The 25,911-nt window shown below is 53.1% G+C and overlaps 1 protein-coding gene across 2 annotated transcripts in view; it reads left to right on the top strand.

The window, feature by feature from the left end:
• SH3BP4 (SH3 domain binding protein 4) overlaps nt 1-25,911 on the top strand; it is a 95,998-nt gene that overhangs the window by 61,160 nt on the left and 8,927 nt on the right. For both annotated transcript variants that reach the window (XM_023642628.2, XM_023642629.2), the window contains 2 exons: nt 13,013-13,261; nt 18,439-20,801. In XM_023642628.2, coding sequence (XP_023498396.1) covers nt 13,144-13,261; nt 18,439-20,801 — 2,481 coding nt within the window. In that variant the 5' untranslated portion in view covers nt 13,013-13,143. The remainder of the gene's footprint in view (nt 1-13,012; nt 13,262-18,438; nt 20,802-25,911) is intronic.

Genomic DNA, 25,911 nt, shown 5'->3' on the forward strand with positions numbered 1-25,911 from the left:
AAGACCACAAATATTTCCCATTATAAATCAGAATATCACAGTCAAGTAGCCTGTGTTTCCTAGTTAGCAGAATCAAAAGGCCGGGCAGAATAGGAACACCTTCCATTTTCATTTAATGGCAAAATGACTCTCCCAAAATCCCAGACCTGGAACTGGGACTCCTGGATTTGGATCTGATACGGAAGATCTCTAACCTCAAGTTCACATGCCCGATGCGCAGGAAGCCAAAGACAGAGACATCCCTGCTTGGAGATGGAGGAGGGTTTATTTGAATTGGCCAAAAGGAGAAGGCAGGAGCTTGGGTCTGCTCAAATCCACCTCCCTCAGAACAGAAAGCAGCGGGGTTTATGGAGCTAAGGGGCTTGGCAGGAGGGGCCTCTGGGAAACAAAGGGCTCACTCCCCATAAGCCCCTGGGCAGTCTGACTTCTGGGCTTCGAGCCTCCCCAAAGACGTTCTCCTCCTTCTGCAAAACAAGCTTATAAATCCTCGAGACCCGGGAGGCACCCCTCGACTTAAACAGGAAAACAGCACATTGGTTTAATATCAACAGTGCCCCTCAGGTACCCGCTTCAGATCCTCTGGGATTAATCCATCATTGAAATGGCCTTGCGAGATTGGAAGGAACTTGCTGGAATCGTGGCCTGGTGTTTGGGAATAAGAATAGGAGTTCCTTTTATAAAGTGCATTTTTTTATTCTCACAAAAAATAGAAAACTTAGTAAAATTAAGATAACGATAACAAAATTACCCATCCGCTTGCCGCCTAGACGTAATCAATGTCAGCGTTGAATGTGAAATTTACTCTTTTTTCAATTAAGTATACGTTTTTAAAAACAAAGCGGAATGAGATTTTATTGTAAAATTGTGGATTTAGTTTTTCTCAATATTCATGTCACATGGGCTTTCCATTCTGTTAAATATTAGGAAATGAATGTTAGCGGCTATATAACCCTTCGCAGAGGTAGAAAACTCAGGCCCATGTGTTGGAGAATTAGGTGTTCCCATTTCTATATGTCTGTAAACAAGTCACTTTTTCTACCCCTTTGATTTCCTAAGGACAGCTGTATCCGAAGGGCGGAGGGATGGGAGGAGGGGAAAGGATCCTGTCTTCTGTCAATCCCTTGATAAATATTGATGAGCTGTAGAGATTTGTGATTGGTTTGCTGCTCTAGATATCTCGATTAGTAATTCATAGACATGGTAGATCTTTAGTAAAGAAGTTCATTCACTTCTTCCATGAATTTCGTTGGTTCCTTACTGTGCTAGATGCCAGATTCTCGGTGAACTGATGGGTAAAACTGATGGGCTGAGGGTCTGGCTGAGAAGCAGTGCTAAACCGGGAAACTCAAGTGACGCCTCAGGAATCCTGTCCTTGCAGGGTCTCCTCTCCTAAGCAAGGCACTGAGGGCCCACTGACAATCAACGTGGATCAACATATGAGGCCTCCACGTGTGTTTGTTGGTGATTTCCAGCTGTGCCACTGGGGGGCTTGGCTCCCCTCTCTGCCTGTGGAGTTTTGCAAGAGCCCTGGCTCATCCCCATGGATGTCCCCATTTGGTTACGGCAGCCGCTGCCCTGTCTTCACTGTGTTAAATTCCTCTCTTGAACTTGAGCCTCAGGCATGGCATGTGTGTGTCATTAAGGGGAACTGTCAACAGAATCAGTGGCAGCATCAACCCCGGATGTTACCTGCCGTGTCTAGCTTGTTTGCAGCTGGCATTTTAATCTGAGTCTCGGAAACAAAGCTCGGGGCAGAGCCCTTTCAAGAAAAACCGAACCAGCCTCAGTTTCCTCACCTGCAAAAATGGGTGGCACCGGTCAGATCTCCACTTTCCAGCGTGGTGTCTAAGATGAACTTCAAAAGAGGTGTTTTAAGTTACTGTATACAGGAAGAGAGAGATCAGTCTGTGTAAGGAAGACCTTTCTTTTTAAAGGATAGACTAGCTTCCTCTTTAAAGTCATAGAAAGCTGCCATTAAAATAACTTCCTCGAATAAACTTAAGTTTTAAAACGTAGATTGATTTTAAGAGAAGTATTAAATAGCTTTTTTTTTTTTTTTTTTAAGGAAGACGGGCAATCAATGACTAACGTGTGGAAATCACAAATGCTTCCAGTTCTGATGTTTTGCAGTCTTGGTTAACATGGCAGACGGGAGTCAGGCATCGGGCGAGTCTACCCCCTGGCCCGCCCCTTGAGTCAAGTGAATGGGCCTCTCTTCTCATCACCCTTAGAACATTTTCGCAGATAATGAGGCTTTTTCTTTCTAGCCACTGGCTGGGACCGCAGTTGCGAAGTATTTCTAGTCCGGGCTGATCACAAGATCCTACCTCACAGGGCATCTGCCGCCAGCTCGATCACACGGGTGGGCTGGCCTTCCGCGTGACTCGGTGGTGCGGACCACAAGCCTCCATCGTGATGAGCATCCTCCCACATCTCAAGCTCCAGGGGCACTTTGACCTGCCACATGTTGCTCAGTCTTTGAACTCCTTGCCGTTTTCAGCAGCAGGGGGCTGGGACAGGTGCACAGCATCCACCATCATACACATGGTGTAACACACAGACCGGGATGTCCCTGGGCCTCCAGTCTCGTGCATGCCCCAGAGACATGGTGGAAACCCCAGCCCTTTCTCTCCTCTTGGTGTCGGTTTCGTGTATGTTGTCGTCCCAGCTAAAGGATAGGCAGCAGAGGGAAGGGGCCAGGTCCTGCATTTGCTTGTGTCTTTGGTGGTGCCCAGTGTCTTGTGGTGCTGAATAGATGTTTAAATGAAACGTGTGTCCATTCGACACATGACACCAGGCACCAACTTGGGCCAGGCACTGTGTTTAGTGCTAGCGAGTTATAAAGATGGAGAAGCCAGGTATCCAGCTTTCAAGGAAATGAGTGTAGTTGCTGGGAACTAAAAATCACATGCAGAGTAACAGCTGTGATGCTCAGGAATCTGTCGATTCTCGAGGAATCAGGATTACAGCCATACACGGCCGGAGAGGCGACAGATGAATCCCAGGAGAGCTCAGAAAAGAGATGGAGTGCCACTTGCAAAGGTACTGTTTGATGGGGTCCCTCTCAAATGGATGGGTTTTAATGCAGCAGAAGTTGGGAGCCCTGTTGAGTCTTCAGGCAGGTAGAGTAGTGAGAGAGATGGAGGCAGAAGTCCGGGAGATGCCTGGGAGACCTTCTGGAGCCAACTGAAAGAAGCAGTAGCTGTGTTTGGCAAGAGCGCAGGGCATCCAAAGGAAAGCGTGACTCAGGGATGGAAAGTGGGTTAGTGCATTGAGGGTCTGGGAAGACAAGCCAGAAGCTGAGATTGTCTTCTGCACACGGTGGAGCCTCTGAAGAGCTTGAGATCGTCGTTCTTGCCCAAGGAAATGGTGGGGTCAGTGCAGCACGCTGGACCATCCCGCCGCTGGGCATCAAGGTGCCTGGAGGGAGGAGGCCAGGTCCAGTAGCAAGAAGCTCAGGCCACGGAGGCCACAGAGAGGGACTCCGCCCTCCCTGACCCCTGCTCACAGCACTATGATTCCCCAGATTCAGATTTTCTAAGTTTGTCACTGGCCGGTGAAAACATCCTGAGTCATTGTGCCGGCTCCCTCCAGCCATCACCCTTGGGGGAGATGCCCAGTTTTCTCAGACTCGAGGACTGGGATGCACGATTCTGCCCACAAATGATGTCATTATTCTACCCCGACGGCCTGTGGGGAGCCCTGAACAATGGCTGCTGCCGCCCCCAATCTGAGCTCAGCTGTTGAACCGAAGCGGCATACACTGCAGATACCCATAAATGAAGCTGGTCCCCCAGGGTGCCTTGCCCGTGCCCGTGCGGCATTTCTCTCTCCTGCTCCAGGAGGGTAGAGAAAGGTTCTCGAGTTCAGACCCCTGTACCTGGGAGGAGCAGTCCTGCCAAGGTGGCGGGGAGGGTTCCAGTTTCACTGTGCGTGGCTGGTCCCTTCTGGGAACTGGAGCCTGTGCATTCTCTGCCAGGAAAGGGAGAGCCTGGAATGGGGACACCAGTCATGTGTAGTTTGCTGTCCACCTGGGTTACTGCCCAGGCGGTCAGGTCAAGGGTCAAGCCTCAAAGGGAGCTGGGCTCCTGGTTTGGAGGCTGCACAATCCATCGGCCTCCCAGGCTGTTTGCATCAGGGGGAAAAGTGTGTTAGAGGTATTTAGCGAGTGTCATGCTTGCCTTGCTGGGTCAGCACCAACTCGCCTTCCTTATGGTCTCCTCAGTGTCACTCCCTGAAAACCAGGGGTCCCCAGGCCGGGCATGTGTGTCGCCTTCTCTGCCGCTGGCCCGAAGGGTTGGAGCCCCGGGCGTTGGGTTTGGGGCACTTGCTTACAGGAAGACAGGTCTGCCGGGGAAGGGTCTCAGGATGATTTTGGTCCTTCAGAGCACACCGTTGTCTGGGGAGCAACTGAGGCAGGCAGGCCTGATGGAGTTTCTGTTGACAGAGCCTGGTGACTAGAATCACTCAGAGTGGGTCGAAACTCAGGCGTTCTTTTTGACCCTGGGGGAAATCTGATGAAATCAACACGATACACTCCAGAAATTAAAATCAAATGTGGAGAATGAGTCATCCGAGACGAGGCAGGAGCAGAATTCGCTCGGGAGGAAACCAAAGGGCGGGCTTGATGCCCGGTCCCTCCTGCGGGCAGGGTGCAGGCCCCGGGGCACCCTCCTGGGCCAGGGCCACCGGGAGAACCCAGCACGGCGCTGTGCACACTCTGTGGACCGGCACAGGGCCTCTTCCACCCCAGCCATGCCCGTGTTCTGTTGTTTTTCTTGGTTTGTGTTTTAATGGTTCCTCGGGCAGAGCATTGGCAGATAGGCCCGCACAGGAATTCTCTGTGAGTCTGGAATCTGAGGAGTGGCAAGTCAGCCAGTGTAGCCGAGGGGCTGTGTGCAGGTTGCCGAGTTTGCCACCAGAATCTGTAAATAATTCTGTCTGGGCACAACGATGTCGTCTGTTCAGAGGCCAACCTCCCAGTTTCTGGGGAGGAGGTAGAAGCAGGCTCTTTTCTCTCTAAATGAATCGGCCTTTATACAAGAAAAGAAAAACTCAGTAGTTACGAGTCAGATACGAGGAATAGCTTTCAGGCTGCTTCCCATCTTCTTAGACCTGACTCCCCCCGGCGTGGGCAGAGGGCGGCCTGGCCTCCCCATCCAGATGTGGTCTGGAGAGCCTGGCGGGTTGGCATGGCTGCTTCAGCCTGCCGTTCTCTGATGTCCTGAGGCCCAACGCTGGCCACCCTGACAGGCTGTGTGTAGCGGCGGGCTGTCCTGGAGAGGTGACCGACCCCCAGGGCCTGTGGGTGAATCCAGACCCTGGTGGAGGGTGGCCCCCCTTGTATGCCAGGCCATCCAGGTATGTCCGAGGTGCCCATCCAGGTAACCCCTCAGTGTTTTAGGAAAATATAACTTTGATTTCCAGAATGGGCTAGGATTCCTAAATTCAGGCTGGTGTCTGTAACGACGTCACATCGACCATGGGAGCCGGCACTTGATGCTTGTTGGGGGTTTGGGCTCTTTAAAGGAGTCTGTCCCAGGGGTACCAACCAAGATGTCTCTGAGGCCTTAGTCTTTGCTTAAATAGAATTCATTCATTCGCTCTGTTCAGGTCCATCACAACAGAGTGGAAACAGAAACAGACTGAGTCCCGTGGCCTCAGGGTGCTTATAGTCTCGTGGAGAAATCAGGCTGGAAACAAAAGCACATGACCTGCCTAGTGTTGGTAAGGAAGTGAGAGATCAAGTCTGCTGACTCTCTAGACAGGGGCCTCCCAGGCTGCAGGAACAGCATGTGCAAAGGCCCTGTGGTGGGAGGGAGAGAACTTCAGGAAACGGGGTCAGAGAGCTAGCAAGGACCCATAATGTAGGGCCTTGAGGGCACGGCGAGCACACTAAGAGCTAAGAAGCCTTTGGAGGGTTTTGAACAGGGTCCTGACTGACTTTTAAAAACGTCCTGGCGGCTAATTGAGGGGTGGACTGTGGGAGGGCAGAGCTGGATGGTGTGGAAGTGCTGCTGAGCAGAGGTCCGACAGAGGTTGTGTTCTGCGGGTAGAGCTGCCTGAGGCGGATGGGTGTGCACACATTCCCTCCCGTGCAGGCCCAGCAGATTCGGGGGAAAGGGGGGGGAGGGGGCCGATGAGGAGGGACAACGGGCTCTGCAGCTGATGATGGTGAAGGCTCGGGAGGAGGTGGGGGCAAACCCCACAGGTGGGTTTGCACCTGGAGGGGGCGAGATGCCCACCGGCCCTGAAGGGGAGCCCTCGGTGAGCTGAGTCTGAGGTTCAGGGCTCTGTTGTCACCTCATTGGGAACCCGGCCATGTCCACGTGTTCCATGAGGGGCTCAGGCTGCTGGGCATCTGAGTTGATGGCTCCTTAGAGTTTTTCGTAGTGAAAGGGAGATGCACACGCACACATACACACACACACACACACACACACACACTCACTCACTCATACTCTCATTCCTGACACTAGTCCGAATGTTACTTCCTAATTTTTTTTTTTTTTTTGAGGAAGATTAGCCCTGAGCTAACATCTGCCAATCCTCCTCTTTTTGCTGAGGAAGACTGGCCCTGAGCTAACATCCGTGCCCATCTTCCTCTCCTTTATACGCGGGACACCTACCACAGCATGGCTTTTGCCAAGCGGTGCCATGTCCGCACCCGGGATCCGAACCGGCGAACCCCAGGCCGCTGAGAAGCGGAACGTGCGAACTTAACCGCTGCGTCACCAGGCCAGCCCCCAACTTTCCTAATTTTTTTAATGTTTTATGGAAGGCCTTATGAAACATGTACGTAAATAGGAAGATAGTAAAAGTAATATAACAATAAAAAATAATAATAAAAAATCAACAATACATAGGGAAATGGCAAAGAATAAATAGGGAAATGGCGAAGAATAAATACGGAAAATAGTCTAATGTACAGTAAATACACTGATGTCTAGTAATAGTGTAACATACAGTAACACAGAGGATCAGGAACCTTCATGAAATCATTACAAAGCCAATCAGAGCATCTCGTCATTTACCCCAAAATTACTTTTCTAATAAAGCAGGGACTGACTCCAGGGGCGTGGCCCTTGAGCTCAGGGACTTGAACTTGAACTTTAGGCTGGAGGACATTGACTGCAGGTCTGAGGACAGCACATGAGTCAGTCTGGGAGCTTGCAGGGCTGCGGGGAGGAGGGTGGACCAGAAAGAAGGTGGAGAGAGAGAAGAGAGAGTTTTCCTGGAGGCGCAGGTGAGGGGAGCGCATTCCAGGAGCAGGAGCTGGAGAGTGCTGGGCGCCACAGAGAAGCAGGGGTGGAGGTAAGTGATAAACCTGGAAGGACGGGTGAAAACTCAGGAGCCCAGGCTCTGAGTGCCAGGCGGGAAGTCGGATGTCGCTGGTTTAGAAGCAGCAGGCAGCACCCAGAGGGTCTTGAGCTGGCGGAGTGACCTGACCGGGAAGGACAGCTTTGAGAAAGTTAAGGGCCCGTTTGGCACAGACGGTGGAGAAATCAAGGAGGCATCAGGGAGTCGGGAGGAATCAGGGCGCGACAGCCGCTGGCAGGGAATGCCTGGTGAGCTCTGTGGTTTGGAAAGAAATGGTTAGCAAGGCAATAGAGCAGAGAGTGGCTTGTCAGCCGCCGCCTCCAGGAGCATCACGCTGGGTGGGTTGCTCCAGGGATCTCTCCGTGCCCCACTCTGGAGTCCGTGGGGTGCACAGCTTCCCTTCGAACCCTCACCCTCATGCTCTGCGATCTGGGGAGGTTCCAGGAAGAGGGAGCCCTCCAGGCTTGGGCCAGCGGGGACTGGCCGCCCACCTTCTTTGCTATAAAGGAACATCTCCAAGAGGCCGTGGTTGGTGTCGTCGTTTGCACTGACCGCGAATGTGTTGCTGGTGTCAGGATCTGTCCATGCAAGGTCTCCCTCTGCCCCAGGAGAAAAAGTAGCCGTTCTGGGGCTTTACACAGGGCATTGAGCACCACCGGACAGAACATCCCCCATCCTGGCAACGAGACCATGTGAATGAGCGTGTTGGCGCTCAGTGTGAACACGAGGCTTCTGGTCGTCGAGGAATTGGACTTCAGCACCTCCACTTCGCTCTGGCTCATAAGTGGCGAGGTTGTGGGGACTACACAGTTGGTGGCTCGTCTGTTCCTTGAATGGTGACTTCTGTGAGGGCATCCTGGTGTTTTTAAAAGGACTGCAGATCTCTTTATATAACTGCTAACACGCTTCTTGTCTCTCACTGGCTCAGGGCCATAACTACATTCCCCATGAAGAATAAACAAAAGCGATGATGCGTCTCCAGCAATTCCAGTGGTGTTCCATGGTTCTGTCTCCTCTGCCACCCCCAAGACCCTGGTGCTCCCCCAGGCTGCCTTCCGGGTAGTGATAGGGGATGCAAAAGTCCCATCACTCTTAAATATTTATCTCCAGTTTTATCTGCTGACCTCCAGACTCTTCTCGTGCTCGCTGGAAAGCTATCTCTGTGTCCTGTGGGTGCCCCAGTGAGCTGTCGGCTACTGTGCTGCCAGCCCTGGATCAAATCAGCTCCTGGATCAAATCAGCTCCTGGACTCCACCCAGCTCGTCTATCGAGGACGTGGCTGTCTGCACAGGGCTTTGAGGTGCATGGGGCTTGTCCTGATGTCGCCTCTCCATTACCACATCCGCCTGCATCCCGCCCCACCACCAGCTCTCTCAGGAGCCTCTCCCAAACGGAGTCAGTAGTTTTCAGAGATAATGGCATTGCTGCTTCCTTTGTTGTCATCTGCAGCCATCATTATCTTTCTCCCGCAGAAACCTTCTGTGGCTCCCCGGTCTTCAGGGCAAAGACCCTTCCCCATCTGTGTTCTGGCTCCTACTGACTCTGCCAGCCGTCTTTCCGCTTCTGGCCACACCGGTGTCCTGTGCGCCATCACAGCCGCCCCGCTCTGTCCCGAGACTCCGTCACACTTTAGAACTTGGCATTTCACCTCCTCCAGGCAGCTTTCTGGGCCTCCGCCAGGCAGCTGGTCAGGCTCTCGGGGACCCTCGCTGTTGCAGCTCCCGGCTCCCACCCAGCAGGGCTTGGGACCCTCAGAAGCAGGCCTGTGCCCAGGTGGGGGGCGGGGTTGAGGGTGGGGATGCATGGGAGCGAAGGCACTTCCTTCCACTAAGGCCTTGTGATTGTGCCCCTTTTGACCTTTTTTTAAAAAAAATCCTCCATGAAATAATTTCTCCCGGTTGTGAGTGGGAAGTCAGGTAGTGCACATTCACAAAGGGAGGTGGGATGGCAGAGTTTTGTTGTTAGTGCCCTCAGGGGGATTCTGACTCCCAGCCACCCTGTGGACAGCAGAGTGGAACCCTGCCCGGTCTTTCCGAGCCGTCCTCTCCCCTTCCGGCGCTGTATCAGACAGGGCCCCGCTGCGATTCATAGGGCTTTCATGGCCAGTTTTTTCGAAAGTGGGTGGCCAGGTCCTTCTTCCTAGTCTGTCTTAGTCTGGAAGCTCCACTGAAACCTGTCCACCATGGCTGACCCTGCTGGTGTTTGAATATATCGATGGCATAGCTTTCAGCATCACAGCAACATGCAGCCACCACTGTGTGACAACCGACAGACAGGCGGTGTGGTTCCCTGACCAGGAAATGAACCCGGGCTGCAGTGGTGTGAGCCCTGCATCTTGACCACTGGGCCGCCAGGCCTGGCAGAAGCAGCCCCCGCTTTTACTCTGGCTCTCCCTGGAAGCGTGGTTGGAGTGGACTGTCTGGGAAAACTCCTGGGATCCTTCCTCCTAAAGCACGCCTCTGCTGGGGTGCCGGGGTGTCCTTAAGAGGAAGGCCAGAAGGAGGAGCGTGTGTTGGGGGCTGCAGGGACGTGGGTACGTGCAGAAGGAAGAGTGTTCTTGTGAGTCCTCGCAGCAGCTCTGGGCCGGGTAGGGAAACCCCCAGGGCCTGAGCAGAGTGTGCACCTGTCATGTTTCACAGCTAAGCGGCATCTCCTCGCTTTACCCTGCTGCCCAACTGCTTTTGCTGTGCCCATCTGCTGTCTCCCGAAAAGACACGGGCAGACCGGGAGTCTTAGGTAGGAACTGTCATTAAATTTGACGGTCCACCTGGCAATAACAGGTCATAGGCTCAAAACCGTCCTAAAGTTCCGCTGTCCCTCCCACCCATCCACAGACGCATCCCATTCTCTCCCTGTGTTGATTTTCTCCAGTAAACAAGACTTAGTCTTTTGGATCCAGAGGCTTTTCACGTCCTCTCACCTCAATAGCGTAGCCTATTGTCGTGCTTCCCTTGTAAAGCCAGGCTGCCCCCAGGTGGCTTTTGCCTGTGTCCCGGTGCCCTTGGGGCACCCACACGCCTGGTGGGGTAGAGCCACCTGGGGCGTAGTCACCAGGCCTCTGTGCCCAGCTCCGCCACCTGTGTAGATAGAGCTGCGCGACCACCGCTGCTGATGGAGTGCGGTGTCCCAGGCCCCGTAAGTGCCCCGTCCCAGGCCCCGTAAGTGCCCCGTCCCCCGCCTGGAGAGTGGGCTCTGGGTGGGGAGGAGACGTGAGTAACTCCATCAGGACCAGGAGGCAAGGCTTCATTGTGCTGCCCTTTCTGGTCCCAGGCTGTCTGTCTTATCAAGGAGGTTGCATCATCTCCCGGTGCACAGTTCTCTGCAGAGAAGAGCCGGGCAGGCAAAGGGAGTAGGAGCACACGGTCACACCAGTTGTCACTGTATAGGAAGAGAAGGGAGGCAGTGTGTGATCTCATGTGATTGGGAACCTCCAGGTGCTTCAGCCCGTCCTTCAGATAACTCACATGCATGTGAGTGTTGATGCATGAGTCATAAATAAAACTGTGTGTTGGTGCAGGCTCGATTCTCTCCTTACGGTTCTGGCTTGGGCTGCAGACTGACTGGAGGAGTCCAGGGTGGGAGGCAGGCTGGGAGGGACAGTGGTGCTGGGCTCAGGTTGGGTGTTTTTTAAGGGAAATGTCACCCCACAGGATGGTGGCTTTGCTCCCTCCCCAGAGGGGCAGCCGCTGCTGTCCTGCTCCCTGTGCACATGCGTCCAGCCTGGCCCAGCGTTCAGGACGTCAGGGCCCTGCTCTCCCTTTTCTGCCTGCTTCTCACACACTGTCTCAGTCAGCTCAGGCTGCCGTGACAAAACGCTGCAGACTAGGGGCCTTACACAGTGGGAGTTCTTTTTCTCGCAGTTCTGGAGACTGGGAAGTCCAAGATCAAGGTGCTGGCTGATTTGGCTATTGGGGAGGGCCCGATTCCTGGCTTGCAGACAGCCGCTTTCTCACTGTGTCCTCATCACATGGTCTAGAGCAGAGAGAGGAGCCAGCTTTCTGGTGTCTCTTGGAAGGGCCCAGATCTGGTCTAACCTTATCCAACCCTAACCACGCCCCCAAGGCCCCATCTTCAAATGCCATCCCGTGGCAGGTAGGAGTATGAGTTTGGAGGGGGGATATGTTCCGTCCATAACATAGGCCTTCTCTCCAAGAGCGTCGGGTGCGGGAATGCTGCCTCCTGTGGCCTTGGGATGAAACAGAATCCGCCCTGCAGCCACTGCCAGTGGGCCACTCCGGGCCAGGAAGGACTGGGGCTGCTGGTGTCCTGGCTGTGGTGATGGTGGCCAAGGCATGGGGGCCAACTGTCACTGAGCCTCTGCTCCTTGTTCCAAGCCCCTCACCTAGATTATTACCTTATTTATTCTTCACACAGATCGCATCAGGACCACCGTCATTACCCCACGTTACAAATACGGAAACTGATCTTGTGTTAAATGTTGAACACACGGTCACTCCCGTGAACGGTGGAGTGCAGAGGCAAACCCCGGTTTGCTTGCTGCACGGCTGGCCCTGTTAGCCACGGACGCTGCACGCAAGCCTGGGGACAAGGATGGGAGTGGACGGGCTGTATCATCCCCAGTGCAGATGCGCCACAGAGGGCCCTCCGGGTCCCCCTGATTAATAAAAGTGACATACCTGGATCAAAAGCCGCATTTCCAGCTGTCTTTGAATGGAGCAATTGAGCAACAGGAGACCTCGGGCCAGGTCACATGAACCCAGTTATACTGGGGTGAAATTCACCTGCCCGCCGGTCGCCCTCTGCTCTGAGCACTGCGGGCCAGCTGTGGCCAGCTGTGGCGGGGCCTGCCCGTCTCTGTTGGAGAGTGTGTGAGATTCACTGCTCTGGAGTTGGCCCCTAGCTGTGCCTTTTCTTGTCCACGGGCCCTGATGAAGACCTGCTCAAAGCCAGTCATCTCGTCCATCTCCAGGACCCCTCAAATGCCTCGTGCCCCCTCCCCAGGAAGAAACTGAGGCCTTGGGAGCAATTCTTGTGCTCTTTCCCACGGAAACTTTCTCTTCTGGCTTCTTAACAACACAGCAGCTCAGTAGATATTCAAGGGCTTCATCTGCATAAGTCACACAGAAATACCTTATATACAGGAAGGCCATGTGTATTTTATTTGCTTGTTTACTTGGGGTTCAGGAGTGGCTTAAGGAGGGTGTAGTTAGGGAGCCATCCCCTCAAACCCGCTGCAGTGGGGCCCTGAGAAGCACTGCGTTGAGTGTGGCTGGCCTGGGGGCCCGAGTCACAGCCTTGGCTGTTCCTAGAATGGGACCAGCCACTCTCTGAACAGACGGAGGTTTATTTACCCTTTCCTGAACCCAGGGACTTGCAGTGTGGACTGTCCAGATCCTGTTTTGTCCTTCTCATGACCGTAATGAATGGGCTGGCCAGGTGCTAGAACAAATTACATGAACCCCACTGTCCCCCAGGAAGAGAGTGCAGACAGCAGGCCGGGAAACACTGCTTGGGCTGTGCGCACCCAGAGAACTGATGGGATGGCCATAGCACCTGGGGAGTGAGCCCTGCTCTACTCTCTAGGACCGGGAGGAACCACACGGGTCTGTGTGTATCGGAATGGCCTCTGGAAGAAAAAGGATTCCCGCTTCCTGTAAAATTAGTGTTTAACCCACGTTTCACTTGCTTAAAGGAAATTCTTTTTCTTTTTCCTCCCCCCCCACCCTTTCAGGAAGAAGCACATTGCCAAGTTGACGCCGCAGTGTGGCGCGGTTGCTTGAGACAGAAGCTTCAGCAATTGCTGGAATAACTGGAGGAAGAGCTATGAAACCCTAGCAGTTCACTCAGAAAGAGAGATTCAAGATGGCAGCTCAACGGATCCGAGCTGCCAACTCCAGCGGCCTCCCCCGGTGCAAGTCCGAGGGGACCTTGATTGACCTCAGCGAAGGGTTTTCAGAAACGAGCTTTAATGATGTCAAAGGTGAGCTCCTGGGCACAGGACTGTGGCTGAGGGAGAAGACGGGCATTTGCCAAGGGCTCCGAGACCCAAGGACTTTGCTGCTTCAGGGCTGCCAAGTTCCTGTTCAGATAATTAAATCTGAGCTCTGCAAACTTCGTCGCATTACAGAGTCAGCCCTGGAACCATTACCACTTGTCTTGTTTGGTTTTGTTGGTGTGTTGGGAGGTTGTTTTGAATTAACCCCTTAGGAATGAAACTTCTTCATACAGAATACATTGAGGGAGCCTGGCAGTACAGAAAACTAGGGGAAAGGAGAGTGTGGTAAGAGGCAAGAGTGAAAAGCACTAGTGAAGAAAGGGGGTGGTCTAGGACGGGGGTCAGCAAGCTTTTTCTGGGAAGGGTCAGATAGGAAATATTTTAAAGCTTTATTTACAAAAACAGCCAGCAGATTTGGCCCAAGGGCCGTAGTTTGCAGACCTGGTTTAGAGGTGGCTCCCAGCGTGTAATCGGCCTGGTCTCTGGGTCTGTCTAACAGCCACATAAACTGTTTGGAGGAAACCTATCTTTTGGACACTGAAGTGGATACCACTGGGTCATCTTCTTCCTGGAGCTCCACCCTGCCCTCACCTGGCCATGGTCCTTAGCTCGTGGGTGCTCCCCTAGTGCTGTGGGCCCCATCATCATCATATCATCATCCTCCTCATCATCAACTGACTGTCTCACAGTGTTTACCATATTCTGTTGAAATTCCCATTGTGCTGCTGGGTGAACAGCTGACCAGTGTGAGCTTTATCTTACCTTTATATCCTTAGCACAGAGTCAGTGCTAAATATTTCTTTCTTTTTTGTGTGTGAAGAAGATTGGCCCTGAGCTAATACTATCTATTGCCAATCTTCCTTTTTTTTTTCTCCCCCAAACCCCAGTACTTAGTTGTATATCCTAGTCGTAGGTCATTCTAGTTCTATGTGGGACACTGCCACAGTGTGGCTTGACCAGTGGTGTGTCAGTCCACACCCAGGATCCGAACTGGTGAACCACGGGCTGCTGAAGTGGAGCACGTGAACTTAACCACTCGGCCACGGGGCCAGCCCCCTAAATAAATATTTCTTGAACTAAACTGCTAGCTCCCAGATAAAATCCTGTCCCTCTACCCTGAGGTACTGGAAATCCTATGTCCATGTTGGTCTCTCTCTGCTCTCTTCTCCCTTCCACTCTGTCCTCAACTTCTTCTTCTTCCTGTCTGTGCTTTCTCCCTTGGGCTCTGAGCAGGGCTTTAAATATTCTTCAAAAGAAAAGAGACCGCCAAGGGAATCGTGAGATTTTATTAATAAGAGCAGCAGAATTATCAGGTGTCGCTATAAAAAATTGAACCATTTATTTTTCATAGTCTGGTAACGGGCTTTGTTTTCCTGGTGTGTAGCCCAGCTAATCATGGTTAAAGCTGGAAGATGGGAGCATAAATTGTGGATTGGGGTGGAGAGCTTGAGATAAGTGACAGAGAGCTAGATTTTTTAAAATAACAATACTGATGTACGAGGAGGGTAATTCCCGGAAGAATACCACAAGACATCCTGGGATGTAATGGGGGCTGGTTGGCTTAGTGGGGTACGATGTGACCAGAGACCACCCCGGGACTGTGCTCTCAAGGGGCAGCATGTGGCCCAGGTGGCATTCCAGCCCAGCAGCGTCACAGGCTTCCCAATGGTAAACAGACTTCAAGGTGGGAATTTATTCCGGCCAGAAGATCTCCTGTGAAATCCTCTGCCCCTGATTAATGTTTTGCCTGCATAAGAACTGAGGCACTGAACCTCCTGACACCTAGGGAGGTTTTTTGTATTAAAATCAAGGTGGCTGTGATTCTGGGCAACTCTCCCCAGAATTCATTAAGATGGAATTCAGTAGAGATTTTCCTGCATTGGATTGAACGGAAGCCCCAGCCTGGGGTCCCCGGGCGCTCTGTGGCCCTGGACTGATGGAGGCCCCTTCTAGAAGGGAGTTCACACCACTGTCCACTTCCAGGGGGAGCCAGTGGGAAGGAGAGTCATTTCACACTGGACGGGACTGATCCTGAGTGAGGTCGGTTACCGCTTCCCTTCTAAGGAAAGTCCTTGGACTTTCAAGTAAAACCGTTTTTATTCTTCAGTCTGGGAAAGACTAAAGTGATGATTTGTGTTGATACGATTTCTTAGGTTAGGTGCAAAGCCTGCTTCACAGCTTTGGTTTTTAATTTTAAAAAATAATACTGGAAGGGAATTATTCTGGGGTGACATAATAACTTTTGATGGATTCTAACGAGATTTTAATAGCTGGCAAGCTTTCTTTAATTTTGGTTTGATTTTAATTTTCACCTGACGTTTTCATTAGATGTGTCAAGGAAACAAATGTGGTTATGTTGCTAGAGACTGTGGCTGGACGACAAAGTGGGAGGGAAGGTCTCATATTATCCCCTGACCCCAGCCTGGCCCCTGTCCCCCTCGAAGGTGGTATCCGTGGGGGATTTGGGTACCACGGATGCTCCAGTCCCTTAGATAAAAAGGCTTAGTATTTGCATATAACCTACGCGCATCCTCTCGTCTAATTTAAATCATCTCTAGATTACTTACAATACCTAACACAACGTAAGTAGTCATTATACTGTGTTTAGGGAATAATGACAAGATAAAAATGTACAGAGACAACCATCATAGGCCTTTTGGTCCGAGTTTGGCTGAATCCACAGATACAGAGCCGGTGAATACAGAGGGCCAACTGTACTTGGCTGTTTTTGTTCACTCCCCTCCCTTCAGCGTCAAGTGATTTCTCTTTGCTGTGATTTTATAGCAGGGCACAGCCAGGGGGCCTTCTCACTTTGCCTTTGGCCAACACCTTGTCCCAGTAACACGGCTGTGGCCTCTCTGTGGTAAGCGTGCAAGATGAGCATTCATTCTATGAATATTTGTTGAGCACGTACCCTGTGCCAGGCCCTCCTCCAGGGGTACCCCTGTGAGCAGAACCGATTCTAATGGAGGTCACACCCTCATGGGGCCGTAGAGCCCTCTCCCCCCCCAAAAAAACCAAAAGAAATAATGTCAGGTCCATGATATATTGGTTGATGGTAAGTGCTATGGAGAAAAATTAAATGAAGAGAGGAGGGGAGGGGGGATGTCCATTTTTAACATCACATTTTGTGAGTTGTTTTCTTGGGCTGAGCATCATTATGCTGAGCACTTTGTCAGCATCATTTTGTTTAATCCTCACCAGGGCCCAGTGAGGAAAGATGGTTTTTCCCCATCATGAAGCGTGTCGGGCTCCCAAGATCACACAGCTTCTCAGGGCCTGGATTAAAAGTCGAGATCTCGTGATCCCGGAGCCAGAATCTCCCCAACACCCCTGATGGAGGGTGGGAGGTAACGGCCTTCGAGGCCCAGGTAGTGCCTTCTACCAAGCCCGTCTCGGTCACCAGTTCACGTTAATAGAAATTTCCTGCTCTATTTTCTTGCCTTTGCCAAGGAAATGCAATTTAATTTTCATTATTTCCTTTCAGAGGAAAGAGGAACTGGCTGCTGATTTTTTTAGAGGGCTGATTTGATCAAATAGGATACCTTTTGACTTAATATATCAGAGAAGATGTGGGTGTAACCCAACCAAAAATACAGTCCTTTCTTGGCTTGTTTACATAGGCAACTAAAAAAGTTAACTTTTAAATTGTTTGTTACAGGAAGGCAGAATATCGGCAAACTGTAAAACCAGGCACAGTGTGGGGGGTCTAAGGGCTTATTTCCGTCAGGAACAACTTTCTTCGGCCTCTGAACCTACTGTGTCGTGTATGGGAGGGAGAGGACACACAGGTATTTAAATATCCATCATTTTTCAAACCACTTCTTCAGATGACTTATTTTTGCTGTGCCAGTTGCTGTCTGGCTTGGTAACACACATAGTTGAACGCCAAGAACCATAAATTAGCTTGACTCACTGTTTACAGTGTTGGGACTTTTCAGACCGCTTCAGCGGTTGTTCAGAAATAATGTGAACTACGCCCAGGCGTAAACCTTTGATTTTGAAGGTTTGTGGGAGAAACTAGTTCCGTGTTGTTCTTGTTTTTTTGTTGTTGTTTTCTTTTTTTTTTTTGAGGAAGATTAGCCCTGAGCTAACTGCTGCCAATCCTCTTCTTTTTGCTGAGGAAGACTGGCCCTGAGCTAACATCCGTGCCCATTTTCCTCTATTTTATTTATAGGACGCCTACCACAGCATGGCTTGCCAAGCGGTGCCATGTCCGCACCCAGGATCAGAACTGGCAAACCCGGGGCCACTTAGAAGTGGAACGTGCGAACTTAACTGCTGCACCACCGGGCTGGCCCCTCCATGTTGTTGTTTTGAATGACTGTTTAAAAGAGGTCAAGGGCCAGCCCCAGTGGCCGAGTGGTTAAGTTCAGCATGCTCCACTTGGGTGGCCTGGGTTCAGTTCCCAGGTGCAGACCTACACCACTCGTTGTTGGCCATGCTGTGGTGGCAGCTCACACAGAAAAAGAGGAAGATTGGCACCAGCTGTTAGCTCAGGGTGAATCTTCCTCAGCAAAAAAAATAAATAAAAGAGGTCAAAAGAGACTGACCTCAAAAATCTTATTTGACATAAACAGTTTGAAGACTGGGGTCAACTCAGAAATGTAAGAAACAGCCCTGATCATCAAGGGAACTCTCCTCTCCATTTAGATATTTCATGTTGAAGGCAGAACCTGAAATCACCGAGATTATTTTGGGGGCTCTTCATGTCCAGTCCCTGGTTATGGGCAGTGGGATCACTTAAACTCAGAATGTCACTGTGTTTTCTGAGTAAATCACATTCAGCATCTTTTCTATCCAGTAAGTTAGTTAGATAAAGAAAACTTGGGTCAAAATGAGATGATTAGAAACACAGGGGCGTGTTAACCCTTCCATTATGCTGATTCGCATGTGTGTGGGTGATGGAGAGACTGTCTTCATGGCCGTTCTCCCGACTTGGGATTGAGTGTGGTAAAACAACAATGCTCTCGCAGTCAGGTCATCAGCAGGTGAATCACACCCAAATTTCACTCTGGTCGGTTTCTTTTAGTTACCTGGCTGGCCCGTGGTCCACACCTCGGTGGTGTTTCAGTAGATACCCTTCTCCTCGGTCTCGGACAATGCTCTGCTGTCCCCCGTCGGCCTCGCCCTCACCCTCTGTTTCTCTGTGTCTCGCGCAGTGCCTTCTCCCAGTGCCTTGCTAGTGGACAATCCCACGCCCTTCGGAAATGCAAAGGAAGTGATCGCAATCAAGGACTACTGCCCAACCAACTTCACCACCCTGAAGTTCTCCAAGGGGGACCATCTCTACGTCTTGGACACGTCGGGCGGGGAGTGGTGGTATGCACACAACACCACAGAAATGGGCTACATTCCCTCCTCCTACGTGCAGCCCTTAAACTACCGGAACTCAACGTTGAGTGACAGCGGGATGATCGACAATCTTCCGGACAGCCCGGATGAGGTAGCCAAGGAGTTAGATTTGCTCGGAGGATGGACGGATGACAAGAAGGGATCGAGCAAAACCTACGGTAGCAATAACCCTTTCTGGAATGGGGTCCAAACAAACCCGTTTTTGAATGGGAACGTGCCAGTGACGCCCAGCTTGGATGAGCTGACTCCCAAAAGTACTGTGGATCTGCTGCTCTTCGATACAGGCACGTCTTCCTTCACTGAGTCCAGCTCGGCCACCACAAACAGCACGGGCAACATCTTTGAGGAGCTGCCGACCGCAAATCCGCTCCACGCGGAGCCAGTGGTCAAGCGAGACAACCCGTTCTTCAGGAGCAAACGGTCCTACAGTCTGTCAGAACTCTCCGTGCTCCAAGCCAAGTCCGATGCTCCCGAGTCCTCGGGGTTTTTCACTGGCTTGAAATCACCAGCCCCTGAGCAATTCCAGAGCCGGGAGGACTTCCGAGCCGCCTGGCTGAGCCACCGGAAGCTGGCCCGGTCTTGCCATGACCTGGACTTGCTGGGCCAAAACCCCGGGTGGGGCCAGACCCAAGCGGTGGAGACAAACATCGTGTGCAAGCTGGATAGTTCCGGGGGCGCTGTGCAGCTTCCGGACACCAACATCAGCATCCACGTCCCCGAAGGCCATGTGGCACCCGGGGAAACACAGCAGATCTCCATGAAAGCTCTGCTGGACCCCCCGTTGGAACTCAACAGCGACAGGTGCAGCACTGTCAGCCCCGTGTTGGAGGTGAAGCTGAGCACCCTGGAAGTAAAAACTTGTATCATCTTAGAGATGAAAGTTTCAGCCGAGGTGAAAAACGACATTTTTAGCAAAAGCACAGTGGGCCTCCAGTGCCTGAGGAGTGACTCAAAGGAAGGGTCATATGTCCCCATCCCACTCAGCTACAGCTATGGGGACACGGTCCAGGTCCAGCTGGACAACCTGGAGCCTTGTATGTACCTGGCCATTGTTGCCCATGGCCCGAACATTCTCTACCCTTCCACGGTATGGGACTTCATCAATAAGAAAGTCACGGTGGGTCTCTATGGTCCCAAACACATTCACCCATCCTTCAAGACAGTGGTGACCATTTTTGGGCATGATTGTGCCCCAAAGACTCTGTTGGTCAGCGAGGTCACCCGCCAGGCCCCTAGCCCCGCCCCAGTGGCACTGCAGCTCTGGGGTAAGCACCAGTTTGTTTTGTCCAGGCCCCAGGATCTCCAAGTCTGCATGTTTTCCAACATGACAAATTACGAGGTCAAAGCCAGTGAGCAGGCCAAGGTGGTAAGAGGGTTCCAGATGAAGCTGGGCAAGGTGAGCCGCCTCATCTTCCCCATCGCCTGCCAGAACCCCGGCGACCTCTCCGACTTCACCTTGAGGGTCCAGGTGAAAGACGACCAGGAGGCCATCCTGACCCAGTTTTGCGTCCAGACCCCTCAGCCCCCGCCCAAAAGTGCCATCAAACCGTCTGGGCAGAGACGGTTTCTCAAGAAGAACGAGGTCGGGAAAATCATCCTGTCCCCGTTCGCGGCCACCACCAAGTACCCGACTTTTCAGGACCGCCCCGTGTCCAGCCTCAAGTTCGGCAAGTTGCTCAAGACTGTGGTACGGCAGAGCAAGAACCACTACCTGCTGGAGTACAAGAAGGGCGATGCCGTCGCCCTGCTCAGCGAGGAGAAGATCCGGCTGAAGGGGCAGCTGTGGACCAAGGAGTGGTACATCGGCTACCACCAGGGCAAGGTCGGCCTCGTGCACGCCAAGAACGTGCTGGTGGTGGGCAGGGCCAGGCCCAGCTTCCTCCCCGGGCCCGAGCTGAGCACCTCGGTGCTGCTGGAGCAGATTCTGCGGCCCTGCAAGTTCCTGACCTACATCTATGCGTCCGTCAGGACTCTGCTCATGGAGAACATTAGCAGCTGGCGCGCCTTCGCCGACGCCCTGGGCTACGGCAGCCAGCCGCTCACTTTCTTCTGCCGGGCCGAGCTGGACAGTGAGCCCGAGCGGGTGGCGTCCGTCCTGGAAAAGCTGAAGGAGGACTGTAACAACACGGAGAACAAAGACCGCAAGTCCTTCCAGAAGGAGCTCATGATGGTGAGTGCCCGCGGGCTTTGGATTCCAGGGGGCTGGTGCTCCATCCGGTCTTCCAGCCTTTCCCGGGTACACGTGGTGTAGCAAGCCCTAGGACCGGTGTCCAGGCTCATCTCCGCTCCCTGAAAGGCATGAGTGGGGGTTTAAGGGTGCCCTGGAGATTGGTGTTTATGTGGGACCCAGAGGGGCCCCCAGACAGATCAGGAGCGAGCATGGTTCAGGTCTCTTCCCTCTGAATTTAGGAGTCCCTCCGAGGTCTCAGAATGGATCTCTGCATGCCCAGTGAGGGAGGGGGAGCAAGGGGGCCTGGTGCTCCGGCCGCCTCTGTTTAGATCTCTTGGGAGAAGATCCCTGCTTTCATCAGATTCCTAATGGGATGGACGATTCAGAAGTTTTAAGAACCGCTGCCCCAAAGTCTGTCTTACTTTTGTGGTTTCTCTCTCCGTGTCTGCTTGCAGGTTCCGCCATCTCTCTGTACTGTTGTTTTCTCTTCTTCCTTCTTGGGTGTGTTTGCTTGGGGGCGACAACAGCCTTTGTTTGCCAGCACAACTGGGAATTGGAATCCTGAGAAGCTAAAGTGGGGGAGGTTGGTGTCCTGCCACAGATACACCCCAGCCCACAAACCAACGAGGAAGCATTTCCTGGACCGTTTGAGGGCCTCCAACAGGCCCCTGGGACAACAACACTTTTACCTGTTAGTTATGATGTGGGCTCAGCCAGCCGAGGAGTCAAAAGAAAGATTTCTTGGACTCTCAAGGTCTGGTAGTAGTGCTCTTTTATTTAGAGAATAGCATGGGGACAGGACCCATGGGCAGTAAGAGCTGCAGGCATGGGGACAGGACCCAGGGGCAGTAAGAGCTGCAGGCATGGGGACAGGACCCAGGGGCAGTAAGAACTGCAGGCATGGGGACAGGACCCAGGGGCAGTAAGAGCTGCAGGCATGGGGACAGGACCCAGGGGCAGTAAGAGCTGCAGGCATGGGGACAGGACCCAGGGGCAGTAAGAGCTGCAGGCATGGGGACAGGACCCACGGGCAGTAAGAGCTGCAGGCATGGGGACAGGACCCACGGGCAGTAAGAGCTGCAGGCATGGGGACAGGACCCAGGGGCAGTAAGAGCTGCAGGCATGGGGACAGGACCCACGGGCAGTAAGAGCTGCAGGCATGGGGACAGGACCCACGGGCAGTAAGAGCTGCAGGCATGGGGACAGGACCCACGGGCAGTAAGAGCTGCAGGCATGGGGACAGGACCCACGGGCAGTAATAGCTGCAGGCATGGGGACAGGACCCATGGGCAGTAAGAGCTGCAGGCATGGGGACAGGACCCAGGGGCAGTAAGAGCTGCAGGCATGGGGACAGGACCCACGGGCAGTAAGAGCTGCAGGCATGGGGACAGGACCCATGGGCAGTAAGAGCTGCAATGGGTTGAGGGTAGGGCTAAATTTATAAGGCGTAGTTCTGTAAGTTATTTCTTTACAAGACAAAGGAAAGATCATGTTAAAAAGTCACTAAATTGGTGGCAGTGCAGGTGGGGTCTGGTTATCGGTGGTCCTCTAACTTTGGATGGGAATCAGCTCAGGGTGTCCTGTGCTTCCCGGAGGATGACGAAGCTCGGTCTGCAGGGCAGGATGCCTTGGGCTTCTCTCCCTGGGGCAGCCTTGATCCTCATCAGTTAGGTTCTGTAGCCACCCTGGAGTCCTGGTTCCCTTGGGGAAGCTCACTCATGTCCTTCTCTTGGCACCCCGCGTTGAGTCTGTGCTAGACGCCCTCCGTCGACTTGTTGCTGTGATAGCAGCTGGCTCAGTCCCCTTTCCTGTCCTCCTGAGAGGGACACGGCACCAGTGTTTGTTCCTGTGGGAAAACCTTTGTGACGTGCTGTAGGTTTTTCTTCCTTGTTCCACTGACTCCAGACAGCCCTGGTCACCTGCTGACTTTTGAGACGTGTGACCCTCAGCACCCCCGGTCTTTCTGCCTCTTCTGCTCCCATCCCTCCACCCAACACCTGCCGTCCCGTGTGCCTCCTCTGGGAACAGAGGAGCCAGGTGTGAATCCATGGGAGTCTGGATGCACGTGTTGACACAGGTGTGCAGCTGAGGTTCATTCGTCACACACACGCTTCTCGGCCCCTCCCTGGAGCTGGGGGACAGAAGAGACACACAGTCCACTGTTGCAAGAAGCATGCTTTGCAACCTGTAGGGAGCAGAGCATGAAGAAAGACCCCTTGACAATGACTCTTAATAATATATGAAGTGCCAGGCGCAGGGAGCAGAGTGAGAGCCTGACATTGCCCAGAGGAGGGAGAGTGGAACTGAAAGGGGCGAGTTGAGGGGTGACCTTGGCCACCAGGAGGTCTTTGGGGCATTGATGATGGCAGCTTCAGCGGGAAGAAGTGGGATCGTCCTGGCCAGAGGGTAAGCAGAGACCGAGGGAGCTAGCGGGTAACCTGCCCTGGGCCTTAGGTGTGGTCCCCCACGGTGATGACTCATGTCCCTCCCTTCAGGACTTGACTTCCTGGCCTGCCTGTAAAATCAATTCCTGGAAGCTTGTGTCCAGCCCGCGGTGGTGGCCCCCTCTGCTCCGTGGAGGGACCCCGAACGGCGGGCACGGGGTGCGCTTCCCCCAAGCTGGGGTTCTCCATCGATTTTGGAATTCAGTGCTTTTTATGGAACATAAGCGATATCGATTGTTCCTCCGTTACAGCTAAAAACACGCTCACCTTGAATGGGCAGAGGTGAAAAATGAAACAGCAGCTCCTTCCCAGCCGTGGAAAAATAATGACCCAGCGGGTGGCTTTGATTTCCATTTCTTCCTCATTCTTTTCAGAAGACTTAAGTAATGGCTCTTTTTATTCAACTTGGCGAGCTTCCTCTGAGAGCACGTTTTTCCGTTGGCTTTCTTGGGTTAGTTGGTGTGACAATGGGGGTCTGTGTCTGGGACCCTCTCCCCGCCTCCCCTGCGAGCCCCACGCCCACCCATGACTCCCCGATTCCCAGGAGGAGGAAATGAAACTTGACCTTGGCAGAACATTGCCCTGAGGCAGGGTTTGGTTTGCGGTAACAGAGTGAAACTGCTTTTGCAATGTTTTCTCTCTCTCTCTCTCTCTCTCTCTCCCATTGGTTTAACCGCCCCCTCTCCAGCCCTGTCACAGCCAGACCTCCAGACCAGCCCTTCCCACCCCTCTCATTTTGAAGAGAAGTTTCTGTTTCCTTGGTTTGGAGACAGTGATTCAATGAATGAGAAGGGGTGAAGGTTTAGGACAGTAAATTTGCAGGGAGATGGGAATGGACAAGGAATAAAAGCTGAGTCGTTTGTCTCTCCACTGCCATCAGAATGGGGTCTGGCCCCTTTCTCTGCCCCACAGGCACTGCAAGACCTGTCCCGCCCATCTCACACCCCTGGGGGCCCACATGTGCTCCCTGCACACTAGCTCTTCCGGCCGTATCTCTGTGTCTTGAGCACACCCAGCTTGTCGCTGCCTCCAGCCTTTGCACGTGCTGTTCCCTCTGCCTGGAGCTCTCTTCTCCCCAGTTTCTGTTGGCTGGCTTTTCATCTCCTTCAGGTACCAGCTCCAATGTCATCTTGTCAGACCTTTCCTACAGCCCTCGATCAAGCAGCCTCGTGCCTCTGGGTCACTGCACCTCGTCATCCATACTGTTGTCTTCATGGTGCTTTCTCGCATCCGAAATGGTCTCGTTTACTTGTACTCATGTTTCTTGTTATTACCCTAAATGGTGCACGCTCCACAAGAGAAGGACCCTGACACTTAGGAAACACTCAGCTATTTGAGGAACGAATGAGTGATGGATGCAGGCTAACCCTGGCCTGGACGCAGGCCCCCGTGGTCAGACCATGCTTCTGTCCTTTGGCTCCAGTCCCTCTTGCATCATTTGAGTGCATATTTTCAGCATCAGAGCTCGTCCTGGAGGCATCTTATGTAACCATACGGGCTCCCTGGGCCTCTGCCCGCCCTTTCTCACCCACGGTGTGTGACCTCAGTCAGAGAATGTCCCTTCTGTCCCCAGGCCTCCTTGCTCTCCAGTGAAGGAGGACAGCCGTCCAACACCAGTGACACCCCCTGGACCATGTTGAAAGTTGGGGGAGGGGTGGTGCTGGGCTGACCCCGAGGAGTGTAGGGTGGACAGGGCAGGGCCCCTGGGGGTCTCTGATGAGCTGGTGGGTGTTGTGTGTGGGAGAGATGATGGAATGGGCCCCACATATTTGAATGGGGATGACTGGATGGCAAGTACATGGCCGCAGCTTCTAACACAGAGCAAGGAAGCGCCGCCACAGCCAGGAACGGTGTCCGTACTCGATCCTCATTAACCGCTTCTTCGGTCCTGCTGTGTGCTTCGGGGCGAGGCTGGGTGCCCGGCTTTCGAAGAACACGGGCCTTTCACTTGAGGAAGACTCTGCGTGGATAGTCACAGGAGTGCAGGCCGGACTTGTAATGAGCCCAAGGAGAAGGGCCTCCTGGGTGTGGGTGCCCTAGGGAAAGGCACATAGGGGCTGATGCCAGAGGGATGTGCAGAAGCTCGCCCCCTGCAGAGGGGCTGTCAGGTTAAAGGACGGTGTGGGCAAGGGCCGAGGGTGTGGAGGGGCATGGGATGGGGCAGAACCAGAGGCCCGGAGGCTGGAGGCTGCCTGAGTCCAAGGGCTTGGTGATATGGGATGACGGTACATGGGTGGCGGGATAGCGGCATGGAGCCCCCTGGCCAGATGATGCTTGCACTTTGTTCCATGGGCACTGGGGGTCCATGTTTTATAGGGGGTGAAGGGGAATCAGGGTGGATCCAGGTGTGTCCCTGCTTCCTGGGGGTCCATCTGTGACCTGCTCCCTGGGGGTCCAGGTGTGTCTCTGCTCCTTGGGGATCCAGGTGTGTCCCTGCTCCTTGGGGGGTCCAGGTGTGTCCCTGCTCCTTGCTGCCTCCCAGTCTCTGACCCACCAGGTGGCAGTCAGTGGAGTGCCCCCCTCTGAGTGTCGTTGCCTCAGAATACGTCCCTCAGGACCCCTGGGAATGGACGACCTAATTTCCATACTCACTCGTGATTTACTGTTGTTAAGGCAACAAGTGGGCAGTTCGTTTTTTAGCAGAGGTCAGAGGTGAGAGGTCAAAT

This window comes from Equus caballus, chromosome 6 (genome assembly GCF_041296265.1).
Source record: "Equus caballus isolate H_3958 breed thoroughbred chromosome 6, TB-T2T, whole genome shotgun sequence".
NCBI classification, from domain to species: domain Eukaryota; kingdom Metazoa; phylum Chordata; class Mammalia; order Perissodactyla; family Equidae; genus Equus; species Equus caballus.